Consider the following 27,396-nt stretch of genomic DNA (forward strand, 5'->3'; position numbering starts at 1 on the left):
AACATGCACAATCGACTTTCTCTGGTTCTTGGTTATTCCTCCACTGTTTACTTACCAAATGCTGATGCCAAGATTTTTAGAAACAATGATAACGGTGAATAGAATTTTGCCTGTATAAAGCCGGTGATTCAGTATATTTACATTCAAGTTCATCATTTTCAAATCACTGATAGAAAGATGAAATTTTGGATTGTGACATGTTTTGGGAATTTAAATGACACAAGAGGGACAACCTGTGAATACACCATATGCTTTCAAATGAGTTAGGTAACTTACATTCATCTCCTATCTACTTTCCCTGCTTCTCTCTTTGTCCCCCCCCCGAACCACCCTGTAGCTGTAAGTAAATTCTAGTACAGGAGAATCAGGATGAAAAGATGGCAGCCATGCTGTTACCAACGGGTCCTGATGGCTTGCGGCGGTTCACTCGCGAATCCTTGGCTGCCATTGAGCAGAGGATTGCGGAGGAGCAGGCCAAGAATGCCAAGGATTACCAGGAGGATCTGGGGAATGTGGAGCTGCCCAAACCCAGGGCCGACCTGGAGGCAGGCAAGCAGCTGCCACGCATCTATGGTGACATCCCAACAGGACTTGTTGGGGTTCCACTGGAAGACATTGACCCTTTTTACTTCAAGAACCAGAGGGTAAGGATTTCCCTTTGTGTGCACGTCTGCATGGGGGAGTGAGTGGTGGTGGTATTAGTGTTGGTATTTGTACTTCAGAAGCGTGTGTGTGTGCGCGCGTGTGTGTGTTTGTGTGTGTGTGTATGTGTGTGTGTGTGTCGGGGGGGGGTCTGATTCATCCGGATGGGCATGTTTCTGCATATGCACATTACGTCCTTCCTCAAGAGCCACTGAAAAAAAAACAGGTGCACAACTCTTTGTTTTGGGTTGCAAAGACAAATTCCAGTGCACACATAGCAACTACTGCTGGGCAAAATTTTAAATATTATTTGTAGATCGTCTTTTGTATCAGGATAATGATTATTCAGATGTTGTCATATTGGGACAATATTTTTGTTGGCTAAATTAATGAAAACCGGAATCTATTTCACACAAAGTGAGATCTGAAATATTTGAGGGATTTTTTGATTATATACATATAAAACTCTGTGATTCTCATGATGATGATGCCATTTTACATATCCCGTAGCACTAGTAGCAACCAGTAAAGAGCACTACATGTAATGTTTTGTCAAGTTAAAGTTTTATGTCAGTCAAAAGATCAAAAAGATATTAATTTTCCTGTTTAAAAAAAAACTCCTCCCTGGCTATTTTTTTCTACAAAATGATACTCATAATCACTATTGAGTTTAGAAAAAATGAAAAGTCCCTTAGTGAACACCCTGGCTGTTTATCTGAAAGAGTTAAATGTCAGCTTTTGGAAACTAAGGGGATGGTCAAGTGTTTGCCAAATGACTGCAGACAGCTTTCAGTATTCATATCCACAACATGGTGAGGTTGAGTGACCTCATATGTTTTCACGGCTACATAACTGACAAATACCAAGACTTTCCTTCACTTTCTGACAGCAAGCTTGTCTTAGATTTAAGAATACAATGGGTTTGTGTTTTGTGCCACTTATCAAGACAGAAACTGCTTGTTATGGCAGATTTCCTTAGACACTCACAAAGGCACAATTATGCCTTTACACGTTCGCCTGTTATACTTACTGGCATTGCCTGATTTGGCTCTTTTCAGGCCTAAATTACCCTTTTGGAATTGAATCTCTTTGGAAGAATGGAAACATTGTTCAAAGTAACATAATGACCAAACGAGAAGTGCTTTTGCCATTTGCTTTGATTTATATGTGTGTGAATAGCCCTCGTATTCAAGTAGCTCTAGAGGAAAACAATTTTGGCCATCTTTATTTGAATGATTAAATTTAGAAAATATCAGTAAGGGCGTCCGGGTAGCGTAGAGGTCTATTCCATTGCCTACCAGCACAGGGGTCGCCGGTTCGAATCCCCGTGTTACCTCCGGCTTGATCGGGCATCCCTACAGACACAATTGGCCATGTCTGCAGGTGGGAAGCCAGATGTGGGTATGTCCTGGTCGCTGCACTAGCACCTCCTGTGGTCGATCGAGGCGCCTGTTCAGGGGGGAGGGGGAACTGGGGGGAATAGCGTGATCTCCCACGCGCTACGTCCCCCTGGAGAAACTCCTCACTGTCAGGTGAAAAGAAGCGGCTGGCGACTCCACATGTATTGGAGGAGGCATGTGGTAGTCTGCAGCCCTCCCCGAATTGGCAGAGGGGGTGGAGCAGTGACCGGGACGGCTCGGAGAGCAGGGCGATCGGCTAGGTACAACTGGGGAGAAAAAGGGGGGGAACATAATTTTGTTTTAAAAAATCAGTAGATTCAGAGTTCATTCAACTTGTCAGTATCGGGATTTTACTCTCTATCTTAGTCCTCTAATCTCTATGCAAATAGCTTTGAAAAATGAGCATTCATGTGTAGTATCATTGAGGATTTGGTTGTTACGAAATTGGTAGCGTCAGTAAACCTTGTCTGCCGGGTGTGACAACGTGTATGACCCATTCGTGGAAAAAGATTCTACCTGTGTCTTTTATTGGACAGTGACATTATTGAATGCATTATGATAAAACCACAATCAGGATTTGTGAACGTGAACACGCTAGTCACTCCTTAAGATGAGTCAGGGTTTTTCTTTTTAAACCAAGTGGCCAAGTAGCATTTGAGAACAGTCAGCTGGTTTGAGCACCATGCAAAAGCGCCTCTTTAGACCTCTTTGTGGATGCTCAAATGGGATTAGCAAGTTTTGATTTGCAGAGTCGGCAGATCAAGCCTCTGCCCATTAATGGGCCGCTTATGGAGAGATGGAAAAAAAAAAGGACATGGCAGTCATTCTCAGGGTCTCTCTTTGTTTTGGCATGTGATGCACCGCTGGATGGGAGGATTAACCAAAGACGAATAAATATTTAAATAAATGCCACATCTGTTGGGGAAAGGTTCAGCCCACTTTGGAGTTGCCTCCATTAGTTCAGCCGGGCCCTGCCCTCAGCAGCGCACCGGTTCTCTGGGAGGCAGCAGCAGTGCTCACAGCGGATGTTCAAACATGCTGCAGGATGCAGTAAGAAACTCAACACAGCAGCTTTAATATCAACGCTACCCATCAAAGTTGATATATGATCTCATGCTTACACCCTTATACCCATTGAACTGTATGAAACAGAAGGAAAAGAACAAATTAGCTGCAGTATGTGTTAGTTTTGTATAAGCATGTGATTTCTTTTTACGCCGACATCATGTAGTGTCGTGTAAAGAGCCTCGAAATTGTACCGCCAAAAGTGGGTGCTATACCGTTACCACTGTATATTCTATATATATAATATTATATTTCTATTACAATATATTTATATATATATATGTATATAGAGAGAGAGAGAGGGAGAGAGAGAGAGAGAGAGAGAGAGAGAGAGAGAGAGAGATGTATATGTATGTATTATTCATATACATGTATGTACACTACCGTTCAAAAGTTTGGGATCACCCAAACAATTTCGTGTTTTCCATGAAAAGTCACACTTATTCACCACCATATGTTGTGAAATGAATAGAAAATAGAGTCAAGACATTGACAAGGTTAGAAATAATGATTTGTATTTGAAATAAGATTTTTTTACATCAAACTTTGCTTTCGTCAAAGAATCCTCCATTTGCAGCAATTACAGCATTGCAGACCTTTGGCATTCTAGCTGTTAATTTGTTGAGGTAATCTGGAGAAATTGCACCCCACGCTTCCAGAAGCAGCTCCCACAAGTTGGATTGGTTGGATGGGCACTTCTTTGAGCAGATTGAGTTTCTGGAGCATCACATTTGTGGGGTCAATTAAACGCTCAAAATGGCCAGAAAAAGAGAACTTTCATCTGAAACTCGACAGTCTATTCTTGTTCTTAGAAATGAAGGCTATTCCATGCGAGAAATTGCTAAGAAATTGAAGATTTCCTACACCGGTGTGTACTACTCCCTTCAGAGGACAGCACAAACAGGCTCTAACAGGTACTATTTAATGAAGATGCCAGTTGGGGACCTGTGAGGCATCTGTTTCTCAAACTAGAGACTCTAATGTACTTATCTTCTTGCTCAGTTGTGCAACGCGGCCTCCCACTTCTTTTTCTACTCTGGTTAGAGCCTGTTTGTGCTGTCCTCTGAAGGGAGTAGTACACACCGGTGTAGGAAATCTTCAATTTCTTAGCAATTTCTCGCATGGAATAGCCTTCATTTCTAAGAACAAGAATAGACTGTCGAGTTTCAGATGAAAGTTCTCTTTTTCTGGCCATTTTGGGCGTTTAATTGACCCCACAAATGTGATGCTCCAGAAACTCAATCTGCTCAAAGAAGTGCCCATCCAACCAATCCAACTTGTGGGAGCTGCTTCTGGAAGCGTGGGGTGCAATTTCTCCAGATTACCTCAACAAATTAACAGCTAGAATGCCAAAGGTCTACAATGCTGTAATTGCTGCAAATGGAGGATTCTTTGACGAAAGCAAAGTTTGATGTAAAAAAAATCTTATTTCAAATACAAATCATTATTTCTAACCTTGTCAATGTCTTGACTCTATTTTCTATTCATTTCACAACATATGGTGGTGAATAAGTGTGACTTTTCATGGAAAACACAAAATTGTTTGGGTGATCCCAAACTTTTGAACGGTAGTGTATGTATATATATATATATAATATTCTGGATATATTGATGAACTTTTGTGGGTGATGTCTGAAATATGTGATTTTTTTTTCTTTCTTACTAACGAGTTGTGTGTTTCTTTTCTGTTTTCCCCGCAGACTTTTATAGTACTTAACAAAGGGAAGGCCATCTTCCGATTCAGTGCCACGTCTGCGCTTTATATTTTCTCCCAATTTCACTTCATCAGAACAATCGCCATAAAGGTTCTGGTGCATTCATATCCTTTCAGACGTCTACCACAGGACGTTGTCGGAGCCGTTATGCGCCACAATCACAGCCGCATGCAACACATAACGTGATACATGGTCATACTAAAGGTTACGTAAAAATAATGGTGTCATTTATTGTGGGAAGCAAGCCAAGTTGGTCATTCTTTGTCACTATTAAATCACATCCTGTGTCACTTTAATGCATTTGCTGATGAATAACCATTCATTGAATTAGGGATAATGCAATAGTGTCTCATCACCATCATCGGGGGGAAAAAAAGAGACTTGAGGAAAGATTGTAATTATAAGAAGAGTTCTTTTTTAATTTTGTATAGATAGTATTAAGGGTTATGGTTTACACAAGGTTGGATATTGTTAATCAGCTATTTAGGTATGGCCTTGCTTTTGTTGTGGACAAATTTCAAGTGACATTTTTTTGCGTGCTATCAGCTCAGCATTTATGATAGCATGGAGAACTGACTGCGCGTGAGGAGAGCTCACCGGAAAGAAAAACCCTCTGAAAAAGTTCCTCGCGAGGTCCAAATTTTAGGCCATCATAAAGTGCTGAAGCCCCTCCCTCCATCCCACAATGTCAGATAAGCCAATTTATAATATTTACCGATCCCCCCCTACCCCCCTTTAGGACTCTATTGGATTTTTCCGTAGTCCCATTTCTGAAACAGTCTTTGTAATGTTCCTCCCTGGCATCGGAAACCCAATCCCCTGACATCCCTCTTTTAATCTCCAAAATGAAATAAGAGCAAGGAGATTTTACATCATGTGATGGCTGCCTATTAGTTCTCAGACAGCCTGCATGTCCTTTGCATGCAGGAGGGAATCTATCTCTCTCTATATATCCATCTACTATATCTCTTTTATGATATTGATTACAAAGCTGCTGGTATGGGACACTTGTGCTTTTGTCAGACATTAAACATGGAGTTATTATCCTCCACGATCCTCTGCAACAGGAGGAAAAATAAAGTGAATGCTTAAGCTGTTCCCATGTGAACTACATTTGAGTTTGTCATCCAAAAGCCGCATGTTTATTTTGGAATACAGCCATTGTTTGAAGTTTTATTATTATTATTCTGTGCAATTCAACATGTCCAAACTAACAAGCTTTGGGAACCGAGTCCTTCGGTGACCTGCTCAGAAAGTACCGTCATCTCCATTTATTTTCTGCTATTAGTCCCTGTTTAAGAGCAGGTCACTTTTCTTGGATTGGTTAAACTTAATTTGAAATGAAAGCCCCCCCCCTTTTTTTAAGGTCCCCTTGCTGTAGTAATGGATGGTACATTTTGAAGAGGACCCACCTAAATGGAGGGACAGGAGTTATGAACCTGTTCCACTGATCTCAGACTTTAACATGACACCACATGCCAAGAAAGGGACCGGTTCACGACAGAAGGAACAAATAGAAAATGATAATGGAAAATGAAATTATCAAGTAATGATTAAGGTAGACTGCTGTGACATTAGCACATTTTCCCATCACATTTTGTGTTGTTGTCAATCATGATAACCATTTCAGCTCTCCGTCTCATGAAACTTGGTGCTTTTGTTTCATTCGTCCGTAGACATTAGCTGAATGATATCATTATCCTACCTCGCTGTTGAACAGCATTTGCTGTTGCTTATCTTTATGATTGTCCATAATCTTTGCTTATTTGTAATGCCTTTGGCATGCACGGACCTCTTTTGCCGTCATTATATCTCCATGTTTATTCCCACTGAAAGCAGTTAAGGCTGCTTCCCCCCTGCCCTTTCTTTTGTGTGCTTTGATTTGTCTCTAACTAAATGTATTTGATATTTCACAAAGCACTTTCCTTAACACTTTTCACATTGTTCAGCCTGTTCATAATGTGCACTATACTGACCAACTGTTGTTTCATGGCGATGTCTGATCCAGCGCCATGGACCAAGTACCTAGAGTAAGTATGCAGTTTACCTCTCATCCGTTGTCAGGTCATTAAATAAATCTCAAGGCTAAAAATTTAAACTGTGCTACGTTTGTTCCAATGTTGAGCCCTGCCAGGGTTTGTTGCTTTGTCAGTCGTGATTGGAGAGTCATTTGGCATGTAAGTATATGAGGCACGTAATACTTACTGCATTCAGAATGGTACATGATGGATGTAGAGAAAGCATGTGGTGTGGTATGAAATTATTCATGGCTGCCTCAGAAGCTTCAAAAGCATTACACTGTCCCACTGACAGTAATACATGTCAAGGCCAAGCTTTTTTTATTATTATGATTCATAGCTGTTCTGTAGCATGCACCATGCCATCTGCATTGCAAAAGAGAAAGCCTTTAACTTGCTCAAACCTGCTCCTGGACTGGTGGAAGTTCAGTGTTTATGGTTGTCATGTGTAATGGGCCGGAAACGAGAACTACTCTTCCATCAGATTTCATCAACTTAGCCATTCAGGGGCGTCTGGGTAGCGTAGCGGTCTAGGTCTATTCTGTTGCCTACCAACACGGGGATCGCCGGTTCGAATCCCGGTGTTACCTCTGGCTTGGTCAGGCGTCCCTACAGACACAATTGGCCGTGTCTGCGGGTGGGAAGCCGGATGTGGGTATGTGTCCTGTTCGCTGCACTAGAGTCTCTTCTGGTTGGGGGAGGGGGAACTGGGGGGAATAGCATGATTTTCCCATGCGCTACATCCCCCCTGGTGAAACTCCCCACTGTCAGGTGAAAAGAAGCGGCTGGTGACGCCACATGTATCGGAGGAGGCATGTGGTAGTCTGCAGCCCTCCTCGGATCAGCAGAGGGGGTGGAGCAGCGACCGGGACGGCTTGGAAAATATGGTAATTGGCCAAGTTGAATTGGAGCGAAAAAGGGGGAAAAAAATCCCCCTCCCACCCCCCCAAAAAAAAAAAACTTAGCCATTCAGGGCAATAACTGAATAGCATCTTCAAGGACACAGCTTGTTCACACCTCGCAGTTTACCAACTCAGTTGATGGGTAATCAGGCCAGTTGGGATTGATTTAGCTCAGCTCGACTGGGCAGTAAAAAGGCCAAAACTTACAGTGCATGTCATGTCAACTACCAATTGTAGTAGGCATAAAGAAAAATATCATTTGTAGGTAGACTTTCAGAAAAAAATCCCATCTTAACTGATTAGATTATTAAAGTAATGCACAGTATGGTGTTTTCATACTCTAACCAGGTATCGTGTTCATGGAAACACCACGGCAAAGTGAGGCTTGATTGTTACTTTTGATAAATTTGTTGAAAAAAAAATTGAATACACTTTTGGTTTCTTCTGTTCCCTCTAAACTTTACGTGATACGCTTTCACAAACCTGTGGCATCCTATGCAAGTTCCTCTAAAAGATGCTAAATCTATGTAAATGTGCAGGCATATTGTACTTTGTGTCCTGCAAAAGTACACAGCTGGTCTAAAACATCACTGCAGAAAGTGAATTATAGATCGCCCATTCATGAGTCAATGCCTCATCCTTTCATACCTTTTTTTTATACCAACATCAATCCTTCTTTTCATTATTGACTGTGATTGTGCTAGCTGAAATTATCAAATCATCTCTTAACTTGCACTTCTCAAATACCATTTAAATAATTGCATTTTGTATGTTTTTCGCCTTCACTAATATTTCATTAGTCGTTTATATTTTGTTTTGTTTTATTTGCAGGTATACATTCACTGGAATTTATACTTTTGAGTCGGTAATAAAGATATTAGCGAGAGGATTCTGTGTCGGGCCCTTCACCTTTCTGAGGGACCCATGGAACTGGTTGGACTTCACTGTCATTGTTATGGCGTGAGTATCACTTAACCACATTTTATTGCTAAAGATATATTCATTTTTTACTTTTGTTTTGTGAAAACAGATTAGCTGCCACAAGTACACACGTATTACCAGATGACTCTCGGATATGATGCCCACTTTCGCTGTCCATGGTGCTGAAAGACAGCCGCTGCATTACGTTTTCTGTCATTTCAAGAAGAAGAAGAAGAGGAAGAAGAAGAAGAAGATCCATCCATCAATCCATCCATCCATCCATCCATTATCCTTCCCGCTTATCCTGCTGTCAGGGTCACGGGGATACTGGAGCCTATCCCAGCAGTCAGTTGGTGGCAGGCGGGGAGACACCCTGGATAGGCCAACAGGCCATCACACGGGGCCGACACACACACACACACACACACACACACACACACACACACACACACACACACACACACACACACACACACACACACACACACACACACACACACACACACACACATTCATACCTAGGGACAATTTAGTATGGCCGATTCACCTGACCTACATGTCTTTGGACTGTGGGAGGAAACTAGAGCACCCAGAGGAAACCCACGCAGACACAGGGAAGAAGAAGATGTACTTTATTAATTCCAGTGGGGAAATTCATCCTCTGCTTTTAAACCATATAGCAAGTATCAGTGATTAGCTGCCATGTGGCACCCAGGGACCAACTCCAGTTCTTCCTTCCTATTGCCTTGGTCAAGGGCACAGACAGGAGTAGTAACCCTAACATGCATGTTTTGATGGTGGGAGGAAACCGGAGCACCCACAGCAAACCCACCCAGATATGGGGAGAACAATGCAAACTCTACACAGAATGGACCTGGGATGCTCCTGGTGATCGAACCCAGGACCTTCTTGCTGTGAGGCAACAGTGCTGACTATTGGGCCTCCATGCTGCCCAAGAGAAGGCAGGACTTGGAGAAACTGAGAGACTGTGCAATCTATGCCATGTGCAATTCTACCAAAATTGGATTAATGTTATAACTAATATATAATGACCGAATTTGCATCTGATACTCAGACATTACTCTCGGAACAAGTCCGATCTCTAATACATGATGTCTCTGACTGGTAAAAGTCATTCAGACATCAACAACCGTTGCATTTTTCAAATTTGGATCCGAATGTGCTTGTCTAGCTTGGAACAAAGACTTGACGTTGATGTTAGTCAGTTTGCTGCGGATATGCAAGTTTGACTATGAGTTGTATAGTAGGACAACTGTTTACCAAAAACGACACCATGACAAATGACTCCCAATCGTCTTGCAGGAGTGTTGGGTAAATTTTGCTGATGTCTGTAGAACAACTTCCAGAGCACCACTTGAAAATCAACTGAAAAAAGCAAGATGCTTTCTTTTGAGACATTAGCCCGGTGGGGAAGGGACGATACACCTTTTGACAAACTACCATCGATGATACGATGGGCTGTATGTTTCAGACGAAACCCCGATTAGGACCTTGGATGGCCTCAGATAGCCTCAGAAAGCTGCTTTTCCAAAGTTGGGACAACAGAGCTCTGTATCTGAAGCTTTCTGAAGCTGACATGCAGATGTCTATGCTCACTTTCCGCTGCTGTTTGCCAGGCGTGCTTAGTTGTGAAAATGGGCAGGCTCTCAGGTCGTCTAAGCATTTTTTTTGGGGGGGGATTTCCTCCCCCCCTTTTCTCCCCAATTGTATCCAGCCAATTACCCCACTGAGCCATCCCGGTCACTAGTCCACCCACTCTGCCAATCCAAGGAGGGCTGCAGACTACCACATGCCTCCACCGGTACATGTGGAGTCGCCAGCCGCTTCTTTTCACCTGACAGTGAGGAGTTTCGTCAGGGGGACGTAGCGCATTTGGAGGATCACGCTATTCCCCCCCAGTTCCCCCTCCCCCCTGAACAGGCGCCCCGACCGCCCAGAGGAGGTGCTAGTGCAGCGACAAGGACACATACCAATTCAATTGTGTCTGTAGGGATGCCCGACCAAGCTGGAGGTAACTGGAGCTGATTTGAACAGGCGACCCCCATGTTGGTAGGCAATGGAATAGACCACCACACTACCCAGACGCCCCGATTCGTCTAAGCATTTTGATATGTTCACTCGTCACTGCCACCATGTAGCCCGGTCACCGCTCATCAGGAATCACCTTTGGAAAAAAACAAACTGATAACATTCACTTGTGTCCACATTGGTTTGAGACGCTCAAAAATCGTTTAATTCACAGAGACTGTGGGATGCAGCCTTGACATGAAAATGATGAGCAACACTTTGCCCTCCCTTTGAGTTTAACTGGTTTGGAAATGGTATGGGATGACTCGGTGTCCGATGTGTTCATACAGATAATCAAATTAACGAGCTCATCTGTCAGTATGCTGGACCATTAACTATTCAGATTCTCAGCTGTTAGGATAAATTATTAACAATAAGTTGCAAAACACTCTTTTCCTACATACAATGGTCTAGTAATTTCAAAGTGACCATGGCTAGTCATCTTGTAATGGTGATTTTAAGCACCGTGACCTATAATCCTATTTGTGGAGGTCAGAGATATGCGTGTCGTCATTCGGTGCTCATGGTGCAGGTGGGGGATTAGACAGGTGACCTATTTGTGCAGCTTTGCCTTTCAGTACCAATCATCTCGATAGGGCATTTACATTGTTTGGAAACAGCAGGATAAAAAGAGTTTTACTGTGCATAGTTACGCTAACTACACAGTAAAACTCACTCACCTCAATTACTCATTTGTTGTGCACCCCACTGGCTGAGGTGGCTAATGCGTCATCTATCTGTTCTCATTAACTCAAAACCCCAACTGGTTGTTGTTTTATCACTTTCCTCTGACCACCTTATCTGTTTAGGCTTAGAAACTGTTAAAACCTACAGCAGTAAAGTGAATTGTTCACTTTCCATGGCTGGGTCTTTGGTCATATGCTGTACGAGTAAGACTCGGTACTATAACTGGTTAAGGTCATGATAAAAACAAATCATTCTTGTTGAAAAAGCTATTCAATAGATTTCATTTGGTTATAACTTGTAAAGGGGTGGCACAGTGGCGCAGTGGTTTGCGCGATCGCCTCACAGCAAGAAGGTCCTGGGTTCGAGCCCCGGGGTAGTCCAACCTTGAGGGTCGTCCTCTATGTGGAGTTTGCATGTTCTTCCTGTGTCTGCATGGGGGTGCTCCGGTTTCCTCCCACAGTCCAAAGACATGTAGGTCAGGTGAATCGGCAGTACTAACTTGTCCCTAGGTGTGTGTGTGTGTGTGTGTGTGTGTGTGTGTGTGTGTGTGTGTGTGTGTGTGTGTGTGTGTGTGTGTGTGTGTGTGTGTGTGTGTGTGTGTGTGTGTGTGTGTGTGTGTGTGTGTGTGTGTGTGTGTGTGTGTGTGTGTGTGTGTGTCAGCCCTGTGATGGACTGGCGGCCTGTCCAGGGTGTCTCCCCGCCTGCTGCCCAATGACTGCTGGGATGGGCTCCAGCATCCCTGTGACCCTGGGTGGGATAAGCGGTTTGGATAATGGATGGATGGATAACTTGTAAAAAACATCATATATGTTGCATAAGATAGTCATGCAACATATTTTTTTCCTTTCTGTTTGTATTAATGTATCTGTTTTCAAACATTACTAGTTTCAGCTTTCTATTTCCAGGTATGTGACAGAATTTGTAGACCTCGGGAACGTCTCCGCATTACGAACATTTAGAGTACTTCGGGCACTGAAAACCATCTCGGTTATCCCAGGTAAGAGAAGCATTGTGGGAAATTAATCTATGTGAAGGTCATGGGGGAGGGGGGTGTGGGTGTCTAAGGTGGAGGATCCCTGTTTCATACATTTTGCATGCCGTTAGTCAGTATGTAACATCAGTTTGTTTTGCAATTCTTCTGTTATCAAGAAACTCCACTGATTTTGACTTGGAAGTGAACTCTTGCCTGTCGCCTTGATCAGTGTGAATTTAGATTGCTCCCCGAAAAATTGCCTTTGTTTATCCCTGCACAAAACATCTCAGCTCTGTTTCCAGCTGTGCTTGTGTTCACACAGTCATGATCATCCGTCGTATCGAACCCTCCTATCCAAGCACATTGTGAAACTTCATTTGAGAGGAGCAGTGTTAAATCCGATGTATCCATCTCTTCCATCTAGGTCTGAAGACCATCGTGGGCGCTCTGATCCAGTCTGTGAAGAAGCTGGCGGACGTTATGATCTTGACCGTCTTCTGTCTCAGCGTGTTCGCCCTCATCGGCCTGCAGCTCTTCATGGGGATACTTCGGCAGAAGTGCATCCGTAGCATCTCCCACTGCGTCAACTCCTCCTACAGCCCCAACGAAACCTTCATCTGCAACAACAGGACCTGGAGCTCCAGGGCGGACTTCCTCACCAACGAAGGTCTGCGCAAATGTTGTGAACCTCCCAAAATGCTGTGCCTTCCCATTTCCAGTCACCACCTACTAAATGTTAATGGGAACTGGATTTGCAATGCAGTGGGCACTGGATTTGCAATGCAGTGGGTGCTGTAATCGCCATAGCATCAGTGATATTTGACCTCGTCAATGAAATGTCAAATGGTAAACTGGGTAGAATCTTTGCATGCTTCATTTTTTTTTTTTTACTTTTTAATGTCTCCACAGACAACTTTTACAAAATTGAAGGAGCAAAGGATGCCTTAATATGTGGATATGGTAGCGATGCAGGGTAAGTGAGCCTGTTCCCTGTGCATGATATCATATACACTTACAGTATGTCTCATTTATAGGATAATACATAACGCCTTCTGGTCTCCTATGTGTAGTGTGTATAACTGGATAGAGCAGCTTCACTAAGTGTGTTGGCAAAATTACTTATACAAGCACAAAGACAGACAGATTTTATCTTGATCATATAAAAAAAGATAAACAATAGTCGATGTGTTTTTTTTCCCCTCAGTTTCTAACTTAGAGATGTGACATATATATAAATCCGGTTAAATGGAGGTAGTCCAGCCGGTGTGAGGATGTAGCGTGACAGGGTCAGCACACAGGATGACATGTGGTGTGGATAATCACCCTGCCTCCACCGGAGTCCTTTACACCGAGAACATGGGGTTGGCAGCTGGAGAGACGGGCCTGGTGGGGTCTTTTATGATTTCATCATTTAAAAGCTCTCTGGCACGATAAGGTTAACCGTAGCGGACGGGTGACTTTGGAGAGGGATGCTGCTATTGTTCAGACGAGACTCTGTGCCCGTTTCTTGGAAATCTTCCTCCGGAGTTCTGGTTTAATATCAGAAACTAATTCTCTGCAGCAAAGACACATTAGCTTTTTCACACCATTGTGAATTGTGTAACCAGAAGCACCTTTGCTACATCAAATAGTAATTGTGATAGTTAATTAATACAATTCCTTACAGGTTAAAACTTGAATCATACCAACATTTAAACATTTGATATGTGTGGAAGAGACGTTGCTTATGACATGAATTGTATCAGCCAATCAATCAGCAGTAATGGTTTTTAATTAAAAGCAGAAAAATGGAGACATGAAAGATGATATTTTGTCTTAGGAAAGAGGGACTTTATGCCCAATCAAATGCATAGCAAGAAACCATCCAAATATTGCTATTCAGCCTACGCACTGATTAATCCTATAAATCCAAATGCTTTTGAAACAACCAGCAACAGGATGACTCCGTCCATGCCAAGCCTGGTTCAAGGGTTATAGTGAGCTAAATACCCATCTGTGTGACTCTGAAATCCTAGGGTCTCAACAAATGGCTTGTTAATCATATGAAATAATAGAGAAGTGCATAAAACAGAAAAGCATGATGATATCAAGCTAAGGTATGGAAGCTGAGTTTGTCAAAGTGTTAGTCCTTAATTTTTTTTTAATAAAAAAATATAAATAAAAAAAAATCTCATAAAATCTACTAAAAATCGAATAAATAAAAAAAAAACAACAAATAAATAATAAAATCTAATAAAAATCTAATTAAAGTGCTATATAAATATTATTATTATTATTATTAAGAGATTTTAGACATAAAAATAGGCCATAAAATTCAGCAGTAATAGCATTTTTAATCAATTAATAATTTCTAAAAATCAGTGAATGCAGCAACGCAGAAACATAAACTCTTTAGTTTTTAATTTCACACAGTAGACACTCCCCAAAACACAGAAACTTAATCTTCAAGAAGGAAAATCTAATCCACTAGTTTGTGTGCAACTCAGAAAGAAAAAGAGGAAACGTCGGAGGGCGTCCAAAGGAAAATGACGTCACAGCTCTCCCTAAAATAGTAGGTCAGTATGATCAGACTATCTCAGCTTTTACTTGTCCAGCTGTTCCCAAAGTTTACCTACAAATTGCTGCAACTTTGCAGGACTTTCTGCATTTGAGTTTTATTTGCTGCGCTGTGTGTCGGCCATTTGAGGAGCCCCACAGGGCCCAGATGATGCTGGTGATCCTCACCCCATCACATTCACATCTGAGACACTTTTAATCTTTCTTCACCCCCAACTCTAATGGGTTTGATAATGGCTGTTTGGACAAAAAGAGAACAATGAGGATTAGTTCTTCTTTCAACCATTAATTTTAGGACTGATAGGGCATTTATAAGAGATTTTTATTTATGCTAGACTTCAGATTACTGTCAAATCTAGGACAGAAATAAACAGGGGGGCAATGCAGATCTGTAGTAACCTGATGCCAGATTCCAAGTGAACATAAGATAACTTTTGTTTTTTTCTTCATCTTTTTTTTTTTCCCGAAATGGTCAAGACAAATTTGTAAGTCCTGTCGCATTTTAGATGGACCTTTTTTGAGGCTAGCGATGGAGGCAAGATATTAAGCAGGTCATGAGGGAGGACGTAAAACATAGAGGATGCTTAATCTTTTGAGTGTATTCCAACAAGTAATCCCTGAGTAGATTTCCAAATTAAAGCTTTGGATACATTATGATGACTCACACACACACACACACACACACACACACACACACACACACACACACACACACACACACACACACACACACACACACGTGCACACACAAACACGCATGCATGCATGCACACACACACGCACACACATGCATGCACACAGATAGAGACACAACTGTAAACGGACGCACATGTACAGATAGACACATGCATGGATGTACACACACACACACACACACACACAAAGAAATATGTTTTACCCTCAAACACTCAAATGTTTTCACTATAGTTGTTTGACAAGTCTGTAATAAATTGTTTGCCCAGAGGTCTTAGTGCTAAGTCTCTGTACAGCTAGGCTGTTCCTTAACATGCCCACTGTAGAGTTCAGATAATTATTTTCAGACGCTTATCCCCATTAGGCAACAATCATGATTTCCAATATTATCTATCTATCTATCTATCTATCTATCTATCTATCTATCTATCTATCTATCTATCTATCTATCTATCTATCTATCTATCTATCTATCTATCTATCTATCTATCTATCTATCTATCTATCTATCTATCTATCTATCTATCTATCTATCTATCTATCTATCTATCTATCTATCTATCTATCTATCTATCTATCTATCTATCTATCTATCTATCTATCTATCTATCTATCTATCTATCTATCTATCTATCCATCCATCCATCCATCCATCCATCCATCCATCGTAGGGCTAACACTCCATTAACAGCCATAATACTGAGCAGTTTTCTTGTGTGTCTGTTAAATGTCACCAACATTGTGCAGAATAATGCCCACCAGTGACCATTATAAATGAATGTGAAAACTTACTTGCTGGTTTGCAGATTGCATTGTGTAAAAAAATGCAAATAACCACACCACATACAGCTGTGTAATATAGAGTTGCTAACTGAATTTGTTGTCCGTCAGTAACGTCACCGGTGGACACAATTTAAGAAACACACAAGACTACTCAGTATTATGTCTACTGATGGAGCGTTATCCCTGCAACAAATATACAGAGATAATGTTGAAAGTCGGGATTAGTTCCCCTTAAGGTCAGCATGCATCAAGGTCTACGACCGTGATACTGACCTTAACTATCGTATGGACAATTTGAGTTTTTGCCCTCGATTGTCAAATAACAGGAATGGGAAGAACCGCCCCCCGCCACCACCACCACCATGCCATTTGCAGTTATCTGGAATATAGTCCAGATGCTTTTCTCCTGATCTGCTAAACAAAGTGCAAGTGCCTCACGGTGCACTACAAAAGATACTCCCATTTAAACAGCTGAAATATTGTATTAAAATGTACTCTTGAAGGATCAAGAGTACGGGAGCCATGTGCTGACAGTTCCAAAACTTCGATATATGCCAAACATACACGCTCTAAACAGTAAATGGACAGCTCATGAAAGTCCCCATGCACAAATTGTTTAAAAGTCGAGGATAAAATGCGTTCGTCTCTTAAACAGGGTTACACTTTGCAGTGGTGGGTGCAGTCTCTGTTTCACTGTTTATCACTTGAGATAATGTGAATGTGGAGAATTTTTTTTTTTTTTTTTGCTACTCCCTTGTCGATTTAGAGGAGAACCATTCCTCACCTACCTTATTATTATTATTATTATTATTACTATTATACAAATTTCCTTTAACTTCATGCCATAATACAACATAATAACCGGGCCCATTCCTTGGACCCAGGGTTAGATAAGGTAGAAGTCTATTTGATGGATAGTGCCTTTCTTAGGATATGAGATGTTCCAGGTAGTGCGATCTTCTGTAGTTCTTGTATTTTGATGTTACCCGGGATTCATTGGGTGTACTTCTCCATCCTTTTTTTTAACAAGTCCCAGGGCTCCTATCACTACTGGTATTGTTGTGGTTTTCATTCCCCACATTAGTTCAATCTCGATTATTATTATTATTACCTCATTACCTCAGTGTCAAATGTTAGTATTGTCTTGGGATTTTTAATGTCTCTGAAATATCTTCATTTTTTTTGTTTAAAAAAATGTCTGTCAAATATATTTTACAGATTCTTGAAATATGTATGAATTTCACTGAACAGTTATTGCAAATACAAGGAAGGCAATGGCCCAACTGCAGTGTAGCGTTCACTACATGCGAGCAGCAAACAGCTGTCCCTGAGTGTTAGGCTGCTGCTGTGTGTGTACTCGGTGTTATCCGTGTGAAGCGAGATCCCACAGGGAGGAAGTGTGTGGCAAAGCATTGGCCCTAGAGGAGCCTCAGCTCAGCAGAGGATCCACACATGCGATGTTGTTCTCCAGGGCGCCGTTTCTATGGACACCTCCTGTACTTTTAGTCTAACAAGCAGGCCTTGCCTTGTTTTTTTTTTCACGAGACCTCATCGTTGCATAACGAGCCTCACCTTCAAACCGGGCACCCTAATGACGGCATCTACTGCCAGTGAGGAAATGAGATCAGCGACACCCACCTGGACTCCTCAGATGCATCTAATCAGTCCGAACTCTCACAGGGAGGCAAACACGGGTCACCAGCAGCCGTGTTCCAGTGCAAGTCTTAAAACTGAACATGAGATTAAAAGCAAAAAGTTTCTAGAAATTTCTCGCTCAAATTTTGCAACAAAGGAAGTCTTCTGTAAAGCTGCTCACAACAGCTTTGTTTTATTTGATTTTAGACATGCTTGCTGTCTGCATGGATTCGGCATATCGTGGGCTGACGTTCCCGTGTCATGAATATCCTATGCTGTTCAAAATCAGCCAAAGAATCTATTTGAATACTCGGTTGTTTTCCCTTCCCTATTCACTGACTGTATGATGGGACCACATGATCTGGCCTGCAGTGGTAGCTTTATTTGATATATTAAAAAAAAAATGCATCACTACGTCATACAAAATATAGCCTAGCTAATAAATAAAGTATGTGGCGCTCTGGTGCTGAAATCAATGCTGTGCACATCGATTGCCAATAGCCTGAGATAAATTATGGAGCTTTTCTTTATCACTGCTGTACTGTACACCTGAAATACCAGTAAGTATATCCACATGTCAGAGTAGGATAACGGCCACTGCTAAATCAGTGACAATGAAAATACAAGAAGCTGTTGTGTGTTTTGGTTCTGGCAAATGTGAACCAGTGAGGTCGTGTGCTATCTTCATTTACAAATTGAGCATATCTTGTTTTGAATTGCACCATGATGGTCAAAGTCAATAAAAACCAAGTACAGTATATTTTGCTGCAAATTAATTAATTGTCTTGAAAATCAGCCATTTCCAACTGAAAATGCCCGTGCCTGTATCAGATTTTGATTTATCCTGCTGCGTTGAGCAAAGGGGTAAAATAATGATGTAAAAAGGGGTTGTTGCATCTTTGTTAATTGGATGGCAACACATACATTGTCTGCAAGTCATGTGTGTGTGTGTGTTTGTCTGTGTGCGTAAATGCATGTGTGTATGTGTGTCCTCAATGGGCGTGACTGGAACACAGGGAGGAAACTACCGCTGGCCTTACCCAGTCTCCCATTGTCCCCCAGCAGACCAGCGAACCTTACTGCTTTCCTGCCTAGCTTGCTGGTTGGCTGACTGGCTGGTTGGGGGGGCTGGCTGATTAGTTGGCTGACTGTTTGGTTGGTGACATCTACAGCTGTTCTCAGAGTGATATGCTCCCACCCAGCTGTTTGCCTGCCATTACTAAATTATTCTGCTCTCGCAGTGACATGGCTGTCCGGGCTGTTCTTAGTCACTGGGCTGAAATATTTGCTGTAATGCCGCTACGCTGACAATAAAGATCAGTGATTGAAGCTGAAATTTTTTGAACTGCAATTTGATATCCATCTGGCTCGACATAATCCCTTTTGCTCCTGCCTGGAATGAATCTGAGTCCCCTCTTCAGTTGGAATAATGGGGATGAGACCAGTACATGTACTTACTGACTCATCCGCTTCTCTCCCTCGTGGAGTCAGAGAACTACGGGGGTACATGTAAAATACCGGAGATGTTTTTAACCCCAATAATAGCATAGCATGCTATCATAGCTATAGCAAGTCCCGCTGCTTCTCCATTGGATTATGCTTAGCTCTTATCAGTCCCAGCTTTAATCAACCCCCCCCCCCATTTGTACCTATGACATAAATAAACTGTTTGCTGTTTGTGTATTATTGTATTATAGGAAGTGTCCCGATGGATTTGATTGCCTAAGGGTTGGAAGGAATCCTAACTATGGCTACACAAGTTTTGACAGCTTTGGCTGGGCTTTTCTGGCTCTTTTCCGACTCATGACACAAGACTACTGGGAGAAACTGTTTCACCAGGTGCAATTTTTTTTTTCCACAAACATTTCCTCATGCTTCATTTGTTCTATGTGCCCTTATTTCAAGCACACGTTTATTTAAAATGTACAATTTGAAAACACAACTCCAAATGTATTAAATTATTGGGGACATCCAGGTGGCGTGGCGGTCTATTCTGTTGCCTACCAACACGGGGATCAGAGGTTTGAATCCCCGTGTTACCTCCAGCCTGGTCGGGTGTCCCTACAGACACAATTGGCCTTGTCTGCGGGTGGGAAGCCGGATATGGGTATGTGTCCTGGTCGCTGCACTAGCGCCTTCTTTGGTCAGTCGGGGAGCCTGTTTGGGGGTGGAGGGGGAACTGGGGGGAATGGCGTGATCCTCCCACATGCTGCATCCCCCTGGGGATACTTCTCAATGTCAGGTGAAACAAAGTGGCTGGCAACTCCATGTGTATTGGAGGAGGCATGTGGTAGTCTGCAGCCCTCCCTGGATCAGCAGAGGGGGTGGAGCAGCGACCAGGACGGCTCGAAAGAGTGGGGTAATTGGCCGGATACAACTGGGGAGAAAAAGGGCGTAAAAATGTATTTCATGATTATATTTTGATTCATAATTAACTCCATTTCATGTATGTTATATAGAGGTATATCATGGATGATGCTGCTGAGCTTCTTTCAAATATACATGCTTCGAAATGTGAAGTTCCACGTGCTGATAATATTCTCACACCCTTTTAGACTCTGCGCTCAGCGGGGAAGACCTATATGGTGTTTTTTGTGCTGGTCATCTTCCTGGGCTCCTTTTACCTGGTTAATTTGATCCTGGCTGTGGTGGCCATGGCCTACGAGGAGCAAAATCAGGCAACCATCGCTGAGGCCTGGCAGAAAGAGAGGGAGTTCCAGCTGGCCATGGAGCACCTCCGCAGGGAGCAGAGGGTAAACCCAGTATTATAGCAGTAAACAAACCCATGCTAAGTATTTCATCATGTATGTGTGGTGTACAATTTACCCATAATGTCAACCAGGATTTCACAAATATCCAAATATCATTCGATTTGTTTCTTTTTTTGCTCTTCTATCTCGAAACTAAGGCTAATGCAAGAAATCAGAAAACCTTTAACAGTTTCTTTCTGTGTGAAGTTGGCAGCGAAAAGACAGGTGCAGGAGACGGACTCGGTGTTATCTCCAGAACTGTCCCCGTTCTGCTTGAAACGAGGCAGTTTACGGCGGAGCAGCAGAAGGAGGAGGTCCCACAGGACGCTGTCAGAGGAGACCGCAGAGGAGGCTGCCGAAGAGAAGTTTGACCCTCTGGATGAGCCAATGGTATGGCACTTAAAACTCAAGAATTTCTCTACCAAACTGAAATGTGTTGAAATTTGTCCCTTTTCAGTCGGATCAATATGCCCTTCACACCTAATAAATGTTACAGTTGCTAGTGTCGTCGTGTGTATCTTTTCACTGACAGACTTAAAATGCAGCTATCAAACACTAACTGGTCAAAAAAAACAGACTATATCATAGATCAGGTATTGTTCTTGTGCTGTCTTACAGATAATTACTTGACATATGTGGGGAATGAGTGAATATTTGGAATTAGTGGGCTGAGTTCAGTCAGTTGTGAGACAATATGTAGGTAGCCCAAAAAGTGCCAAGAAAATATCACCTTGAAATGCTGTGTGGCAGTTTAAGTCACGGAAGTCAGTGTGACTCCAAACGTTAAAGGGCGTTATAAAACTGAAACATAGTAAGAGGGTTGAAAGGTAACTAGAACTAATGGATCCACTGTGTCTCTGCAGCCTCCTCTGTCTCCCCTGCCCATCCACCCGCTCCTGGCCACCCTCTCCTCTCACCCCCTCAGCACCCGCAGAGCAAGCCAAAATAGCATCTTCAGCTCGTTCAGGGCACGCAACAACTCAGAGGCTGACTTTGGGGATGACGAATACAGCGTTTACGGGGACGCGGTGAGGAGCCGCACCGGTTCCATGGCCATCCCATGGAAGAGGAGGACGGGCAGTGTGAAGAGCCACTGCTCCCAAGTATTCTCCCCAAGCCTCAATGTCAACGGCCGGCTCAACATATCCCTCGACCAGAATGGGATCACTGCTGTGGGCCTGCACACCCCAACCTCGCTGCCAGCCTGCAGCATGGAGAAGGTCAAGGAGGACACAGTGAGTGTGAGGTGTCCTACAAGGAAGAGACATGTACTGTGATTGACCTGTGGTTTTCAAACCACAGGTCAACCATGTGACCACACGGTAGTGCTGGATGATTTGGAAAAAATTATAATCATGGTGATCATCATAGGAAATTTTACACTATATATATATATATATATATATATATATATATATATATATAGCATTTCTTTTCCTGAAACCGTCAATGGGGCTGTTATAAGTGCTCAACTACTGAGGAGCGGAATATCAATTATATATATGCTTACATATGTAAAAATATCATATTTCAAAATCTAACTGAGGTTCATAACATTGAACTGTTTGGTAATGTAAAGTATAATGTTAAACCAAAACCAGCTTTCAAATAACACTATATCCAATATTTCAAACCCCCCTTTGTGAGGAATGTTAGGTAATACACTTGATTCTTATCGTTAATTTAAACAAAACTGGACATCCAGGGGGTGTGGCGGTCTATTCCATTGTGTCCTGGTCGCTGCACTAGCACCTCCTCTGGTCAGTCGGGGCACCTGTTCGGGGGGGAGAGAGGAATGGGGGGAATAGCGTGATCCTCCCACGCGCTGCAGCCCCCTGGCGAAACTCCTCACCGTCAGGTGAAAAGAAGCGGCTGACAACTCCACATGTATCGGAGGAGGCATGTGGCAGTCTGTAGTCCTCCCCAGATCGGCAGAGGGGGTGGAACAGAGATCTGGATGGCTCAGAAGAGTGGGTTAATTGACCGGATATGATTGAGGAGAAAAGGGGGGGGGGTCAAAAAAAAATTGTATATCGCGATACGATGATATCTGAATTTGATGCCAGTACAAAACAACAGAAAGACGACAATATTGTTATTATTGCCCAGCCCTAACACACACCCACACACAACACACTTGTTCGTTAGTCTTCACTATTAAAGTTAAAAGGCGCTATGTGTAATTCTACTTAAATCCTGACATCTATGGTTCTGTGATGGAAACAACAAGTCAAAGCATACAGGACAAACAGATTGAAATCGAAAGTTAACGAATACACCGCTCATCTAGGGACATCTGCCATTTTCAAAAGCTCTCAATAGACGTCAAATCAGTGTGACTCCTTCATATTTTACCAAGGACAGCAAGAGGAACCAGGTCTTTTGTGGATTGGTATGTCAAACAATAGCAAAACTCAGCCAGCTTGGCCCTTGTGTTTTTAATTGGATGAATTTAGGAGGTGAGGATGCTGTGTGTCACTTGCTTTATTTCAGTCAGTGCCACTCAGCAAACCCTGCTGATATTTGCCTGTCATATTTTGCTTTGGTAAAGTCTAAAGATTACACATTACACCTTTACATTACTCAGCATCCATCATTAAAACTCTCACCAACATCCAGCAAGATGAATGCAGAGATGTCTCTTGAGGGTCCGTGATTTTAAATCAACATCAATAGCCTTCATGTATTCCTTTGGTTGTCTCATCTCATTACTATCCCGTTACTGTGTCCCAGGAGCTAGCCTGTGAGGAGGAGACAACCTCCAAGCCTGCTCTCCAGCCTTCTCCTACAGTAACCGAACCTCCTCCACTGCACAGGAAAAGGGGGCTTAGCTCTGTCAGCTTTCTCAGCGATGCCATGGATGGTGAGAGTTACCTAATAGGTCAGAACTCACGATATTTACAATTTATCTGTGGTGTGATTTCAGTTGTTGATATGAAAATTCCTTGTCTGCATGCATTGGTCACATTTCTGTTGTACTGTTTTGCATACTTTTTGTGCTATTTAAAGAATAGCTTCCTTTTTTTTTAAACCAAGCCTCATCAAAATGTTTTCAAAAAGGAAATATAACATGGTTTTTAAAGGCTTAAATGATTGCCCCATTGGACTGTGTTGAAACCCAGTGATAGGGTTCAGGTAAGTGGTAGGTTTTCTTAATACTGAAGCAATCAGTACATTTTTTTTATCTGTACTATTCTAGATGATGTCCAACAACATTTTTTATGAGGCCTGCATTCACAAAAGTGCAGAAAAAAGTGCAAAAAAGTGAACCTATCCTTCAAGTAAATGGAGCCTTATTCAACATAGTTGGGTGCTAGGTGATTGAAAAGAGTAAAAGAGTAAAAAAAAATAGCATATGGTTACTGGAATCTTGAACAAAGTTTTGTTTTAAGACTCAAAAGTGAGCTGATCATTTAGCCGATTCAAGGTTCTCCTTGAGTTGACTACACGTTGGTTTCCCTTTACAGAGCTGGAGGAGTCGAGGCAAAAGTGCCATCCCTGTTGGTACACGTTCGCCAAGAAGTACCTGATCTGGGACTGCTGCCCGTGGTGGCTGAAGGTGAAGGATTGGGTGAAGTTCATGGTGATGGATCCTTTCCTGGATCTGGGCATTACTATCTGTATTGTCCTGAACACACTCTTCATGGCCATGGAGCACTACCCCATGACTGACGAGTTCAGTGGGATGCTTTCAGTGGGCAATCTGGTAAGGATTTCTGTGACACAGTCCTGAATCTGTAGATCGCCAAGCTGCAGCCATTAACCCTCGCCCTCACAAATGCAAGTGTTGCGTGGTAAATGACTAGTGAAGGGGAAGAAGTGTGGCATAATATTGAGCAGATGTAAATGGGGATAATAGCTCGATATCAGCACAAAACAAACCATATTGTGGGTCTATGGTGAAATCTGTAAAGAATCCGTGAAAGTTAAATTTGATTTCCACGCAGTTTGCCATGTCCACAGAGGTTGGGAATATTTGGGACATGGGGACGAGCTTAAACCTTCATGTGTATTTTATGATCTCCCTCTACTGGTAAACCAGAAAAACTGCTTGTGAATTCAAGTTTCCTAATGACCATCAGAAAGTAACACTATCTTATCTCAAAATATGCGTTTTCGTGTCCATCGGAAAAAGAAAAGCTCAAGGCTACTCAGTGTACTACATTGTCAGCATCCTTACGTTGTAGCTTCATTTTTCAAATTTGGCTGAACTGCTGCAGCCCCAACCTTCTTGTTTTTTTAGTTTTTTTTTATTCCGCTCCTCACTTTCTTGGAGAGAACAAAAATATATATATATATAAAAAGAGACTTGCATCTCTGCTAAAAAATATGCTTCATTATTATTTAATTATTCCATGTGTATGGGTTTTGTCCAGTGTTCTTTCAACAGAGTTTAATTCCAGTTTCTGCTCTTTCGCTCTATTACAGGTGTTCACCGGCATCTTTACAGCTGAGATGGTGCTGAAGTTGATAGCATTAGACCCCTACTACTACTTCCAACAAGGCTGGAACATCTTCGACGGCGTTATTGTTTGTCTGAGTCTGATGGAGCTGGGCCTCTCCAATGTGGAGGGACTATCTGTGCTGCGCTCCTTCAGATTGGTAATAAGAACCGTTTGCATTCACTGTCCGCATTTAAAATAGTGCCTGTTTATCATTACTTTCACATCCATTATTGGGAATTTTTGTAATCTTTTCACAAAAGATAAACCCCACGTGTGAAAGGTCATGCACACAAGGCCAAATTTTGACCGCTTTGCAGGTACCATGGCCAACCGGACATCTAATCTGTCAACCATTATTGAGATTGTGCGATGTCGTCACTGAGATTAAAGGAGCCAAAGGCCTGTTTTAACAAGAGCAACTCGGTTATATTGGATATGAAAATGGATCTAAATTTTATCATATGTGAAAATCGTCTGTGCGTTGTTTCGTTTTTTTTAGGAAGTGCATGTGTAGAAAGTATCTTTAATGTTGAAGTCTTCAGAAAAAGAAGCTGAACATGAAAAACAAATGTTTTAACATCCTCTAGCATCTTTCTGACTCATGTGGATTGCTTATGGAATCATTTCCGAATACACTTTACTTGTGCTGTCTTTAATTTTGGCTAATTAATCAATTTTTTTTACAACTTAAATTTGTGGATACTGAGATATGAACACACTTTTAATCTGGCAATTTAAAATCAAATTAACACAGTATGATTTTTCATCTGAAGGACTGAGTCAGTGCAGAGGCCAGGAATTTCTTGCATTCGAGTTACATGAAACTGAAACACAGCATAATTTCCCTACGAAATGGCAACATCATTTGTTTTTTCTTTCCTCTTATCCTTCCATCAGCTAAGAGTCTTCAAGCTGGCAAAGTCCTGGCCCACGCTGAACACCCTCATCAAGATCATCGGTAACTCGGTAGGGGCCTTGGGCAACCTGACACTTGTGTTGGCCATCATCGTCTTCATTTTTGCTGTGGTGGGCATGCAGCTTTTTGGGAAAAACTACCAGGACTGTGTGTGTAAAATCTCCATGGACTGTCAGCTGCCCCGCTGGCACATGAAGGACTTCTTCCATTCATTTCTCATTGTTTTCCGGGTGCTGTGTGGAGAGTGGATCGAGACCATGTGGGATTGTATGGAAGTGGCTGGGCAGCCCCTCTGCATCCTGGTGTTCATGCTGGTGATGGTGATAGGAAACCTGGTGGTGAGTACAATTCTGCAGACTTTCACGTCGGTCATTATCCCGAATTTATGAAACTGCGTCAGAATGAAAAACATTTTGTCTGCCCAAAGCAGCTGACTGTGAGCGCTATCACATCCAAATGATGATGTCACTCATAATCAGGGATTATGTTCCACCAATGGAGGCTGGCCATTCTATGATAAAAGGAGAGGAATTGCTTGGAGAGTGATAGGTGCTTAAAAGCAAAGGACTTTGCAATCTGATATTAATATCAGATTGGTAAAGTAGTTTGTAGATTTTTTTTTTCTTTATGTTTCTATGAAAACAGCCATGGTCCCATACTAGGTTGAAGGATTAATATCAATAGCCCTCAAAACAGATCTAGGCAGGGTAATAATGGCTTGACAGTGGCTCGGAGGTAGAGCAGGTCGTCTGGTAATTGGAGGGTCGTTGGTTCGATCCTCGGCTCCTCCTTGCAAAAATGTCGAGGTGTCCTTGAGTAAGACCCCTAACCCCTAACTGCTTCCAATGAGCTGGTTGTTACCTTGCATGGTTGACACTGGTGTGTGTGTGTGTGTGTGTGTGTGTGTGTGTGTGTGTGTGTGTGTGTGTGTGTGTGTGTGTGTGTGTGTGTGTGTGTGTTTGCATGGGTGAATGTGAGGCATTCATTGATTGTAAAGCACTTTAAGTGGCTGTTGCAGCTAGAAAAGTGCTATATAAACACAATCCATTTATAGAAACCATCTGTTGTCCCTCCAAAGCCATACAGATGTATTGTCTATACAAGTTGTCAAGCAAACAGTACTCACAACAGATACATACAACAGACTGAAGTAGCTTTACCACGCCTTGATGTCCAAAAAGGTTTAGTGCTTTATCCACTGGTAATG

General features: G+C 42.3%; 1 protein-coding gene across 1 annotated transcript in view; it reads left to right on the forward strand.

The window, feature by feature from the left end:
- The first annotated feature begins 377 nt into the window (after nt 1–377).
- LOC130123874 (sodium channel protein type 4 subunit alpha B-like) overlaps nt 378–27,396 on the forward strand; it is a 46,002-nt gene continuing 18,983 nt past the window's right edge. Inside the window, exons 1-15 of the mRNA XM_056293191.1 lie at nt 378–644; nt 4,808–4,926; nt 6,763–6,852; nt 8,574–8,702; nt 12,344–12,435; nt 12,836–13,078; nt 13,321–13,384; nt 19,776–19,917; nt 20,634–20,831; nt 21,036–21,218; nt 21,692–22,063; nt 23,562–23,691; nt 24,296–24,534; nt 25,257–25,430; nt 26,171–26,527. Coding sequence (XP_056149166.1) covers nt 378–644; nt 4,808–4,926; nt 6,763–6,852; nt 8,574–8,702; nt 12,344–12,435; nt 12,836–13,078; nt 13,321–13,384; nt 19,776–19,917; nt 20,634–20,831; nt 21,036–21,218; nt 21,692–22,063; nt 23,562–23,691; nt 24,296–24,534; nt 25,257–25,430; nt 26,171–26,527 — 2,799 coding nt within the window. The remainder of the gene's footprint in view (nt 645–4,807; nt 4,927–6,762; nt 6,853–8,573; nt 8,703–12,343; nt 12,436–12,835; nt 13,079–13,320; nt 13,385–19,775; nt 19,918–20,633; nt 20,832–21,035; nt 21,219–21,691; nt 22,064–23,561; nt 23,692–24,295; nt 24,535–25,256; nt 25,431–26,170; nt 26,528–27,396) is intronic.

This window comes from Lampris incognitus, chromosome 14 (assembly GCF_029633865.1).
Source record: "Lampris incognitus isolate fLamInc1 chromosome 14, fLamInc1.hap2, whole genome shotgun sequence".
NCBI lineage: Eukaryota > Metazoa > Chordata > Actinopteri > Lampriformes > Lampridae > Lampris > Lampris incognitus.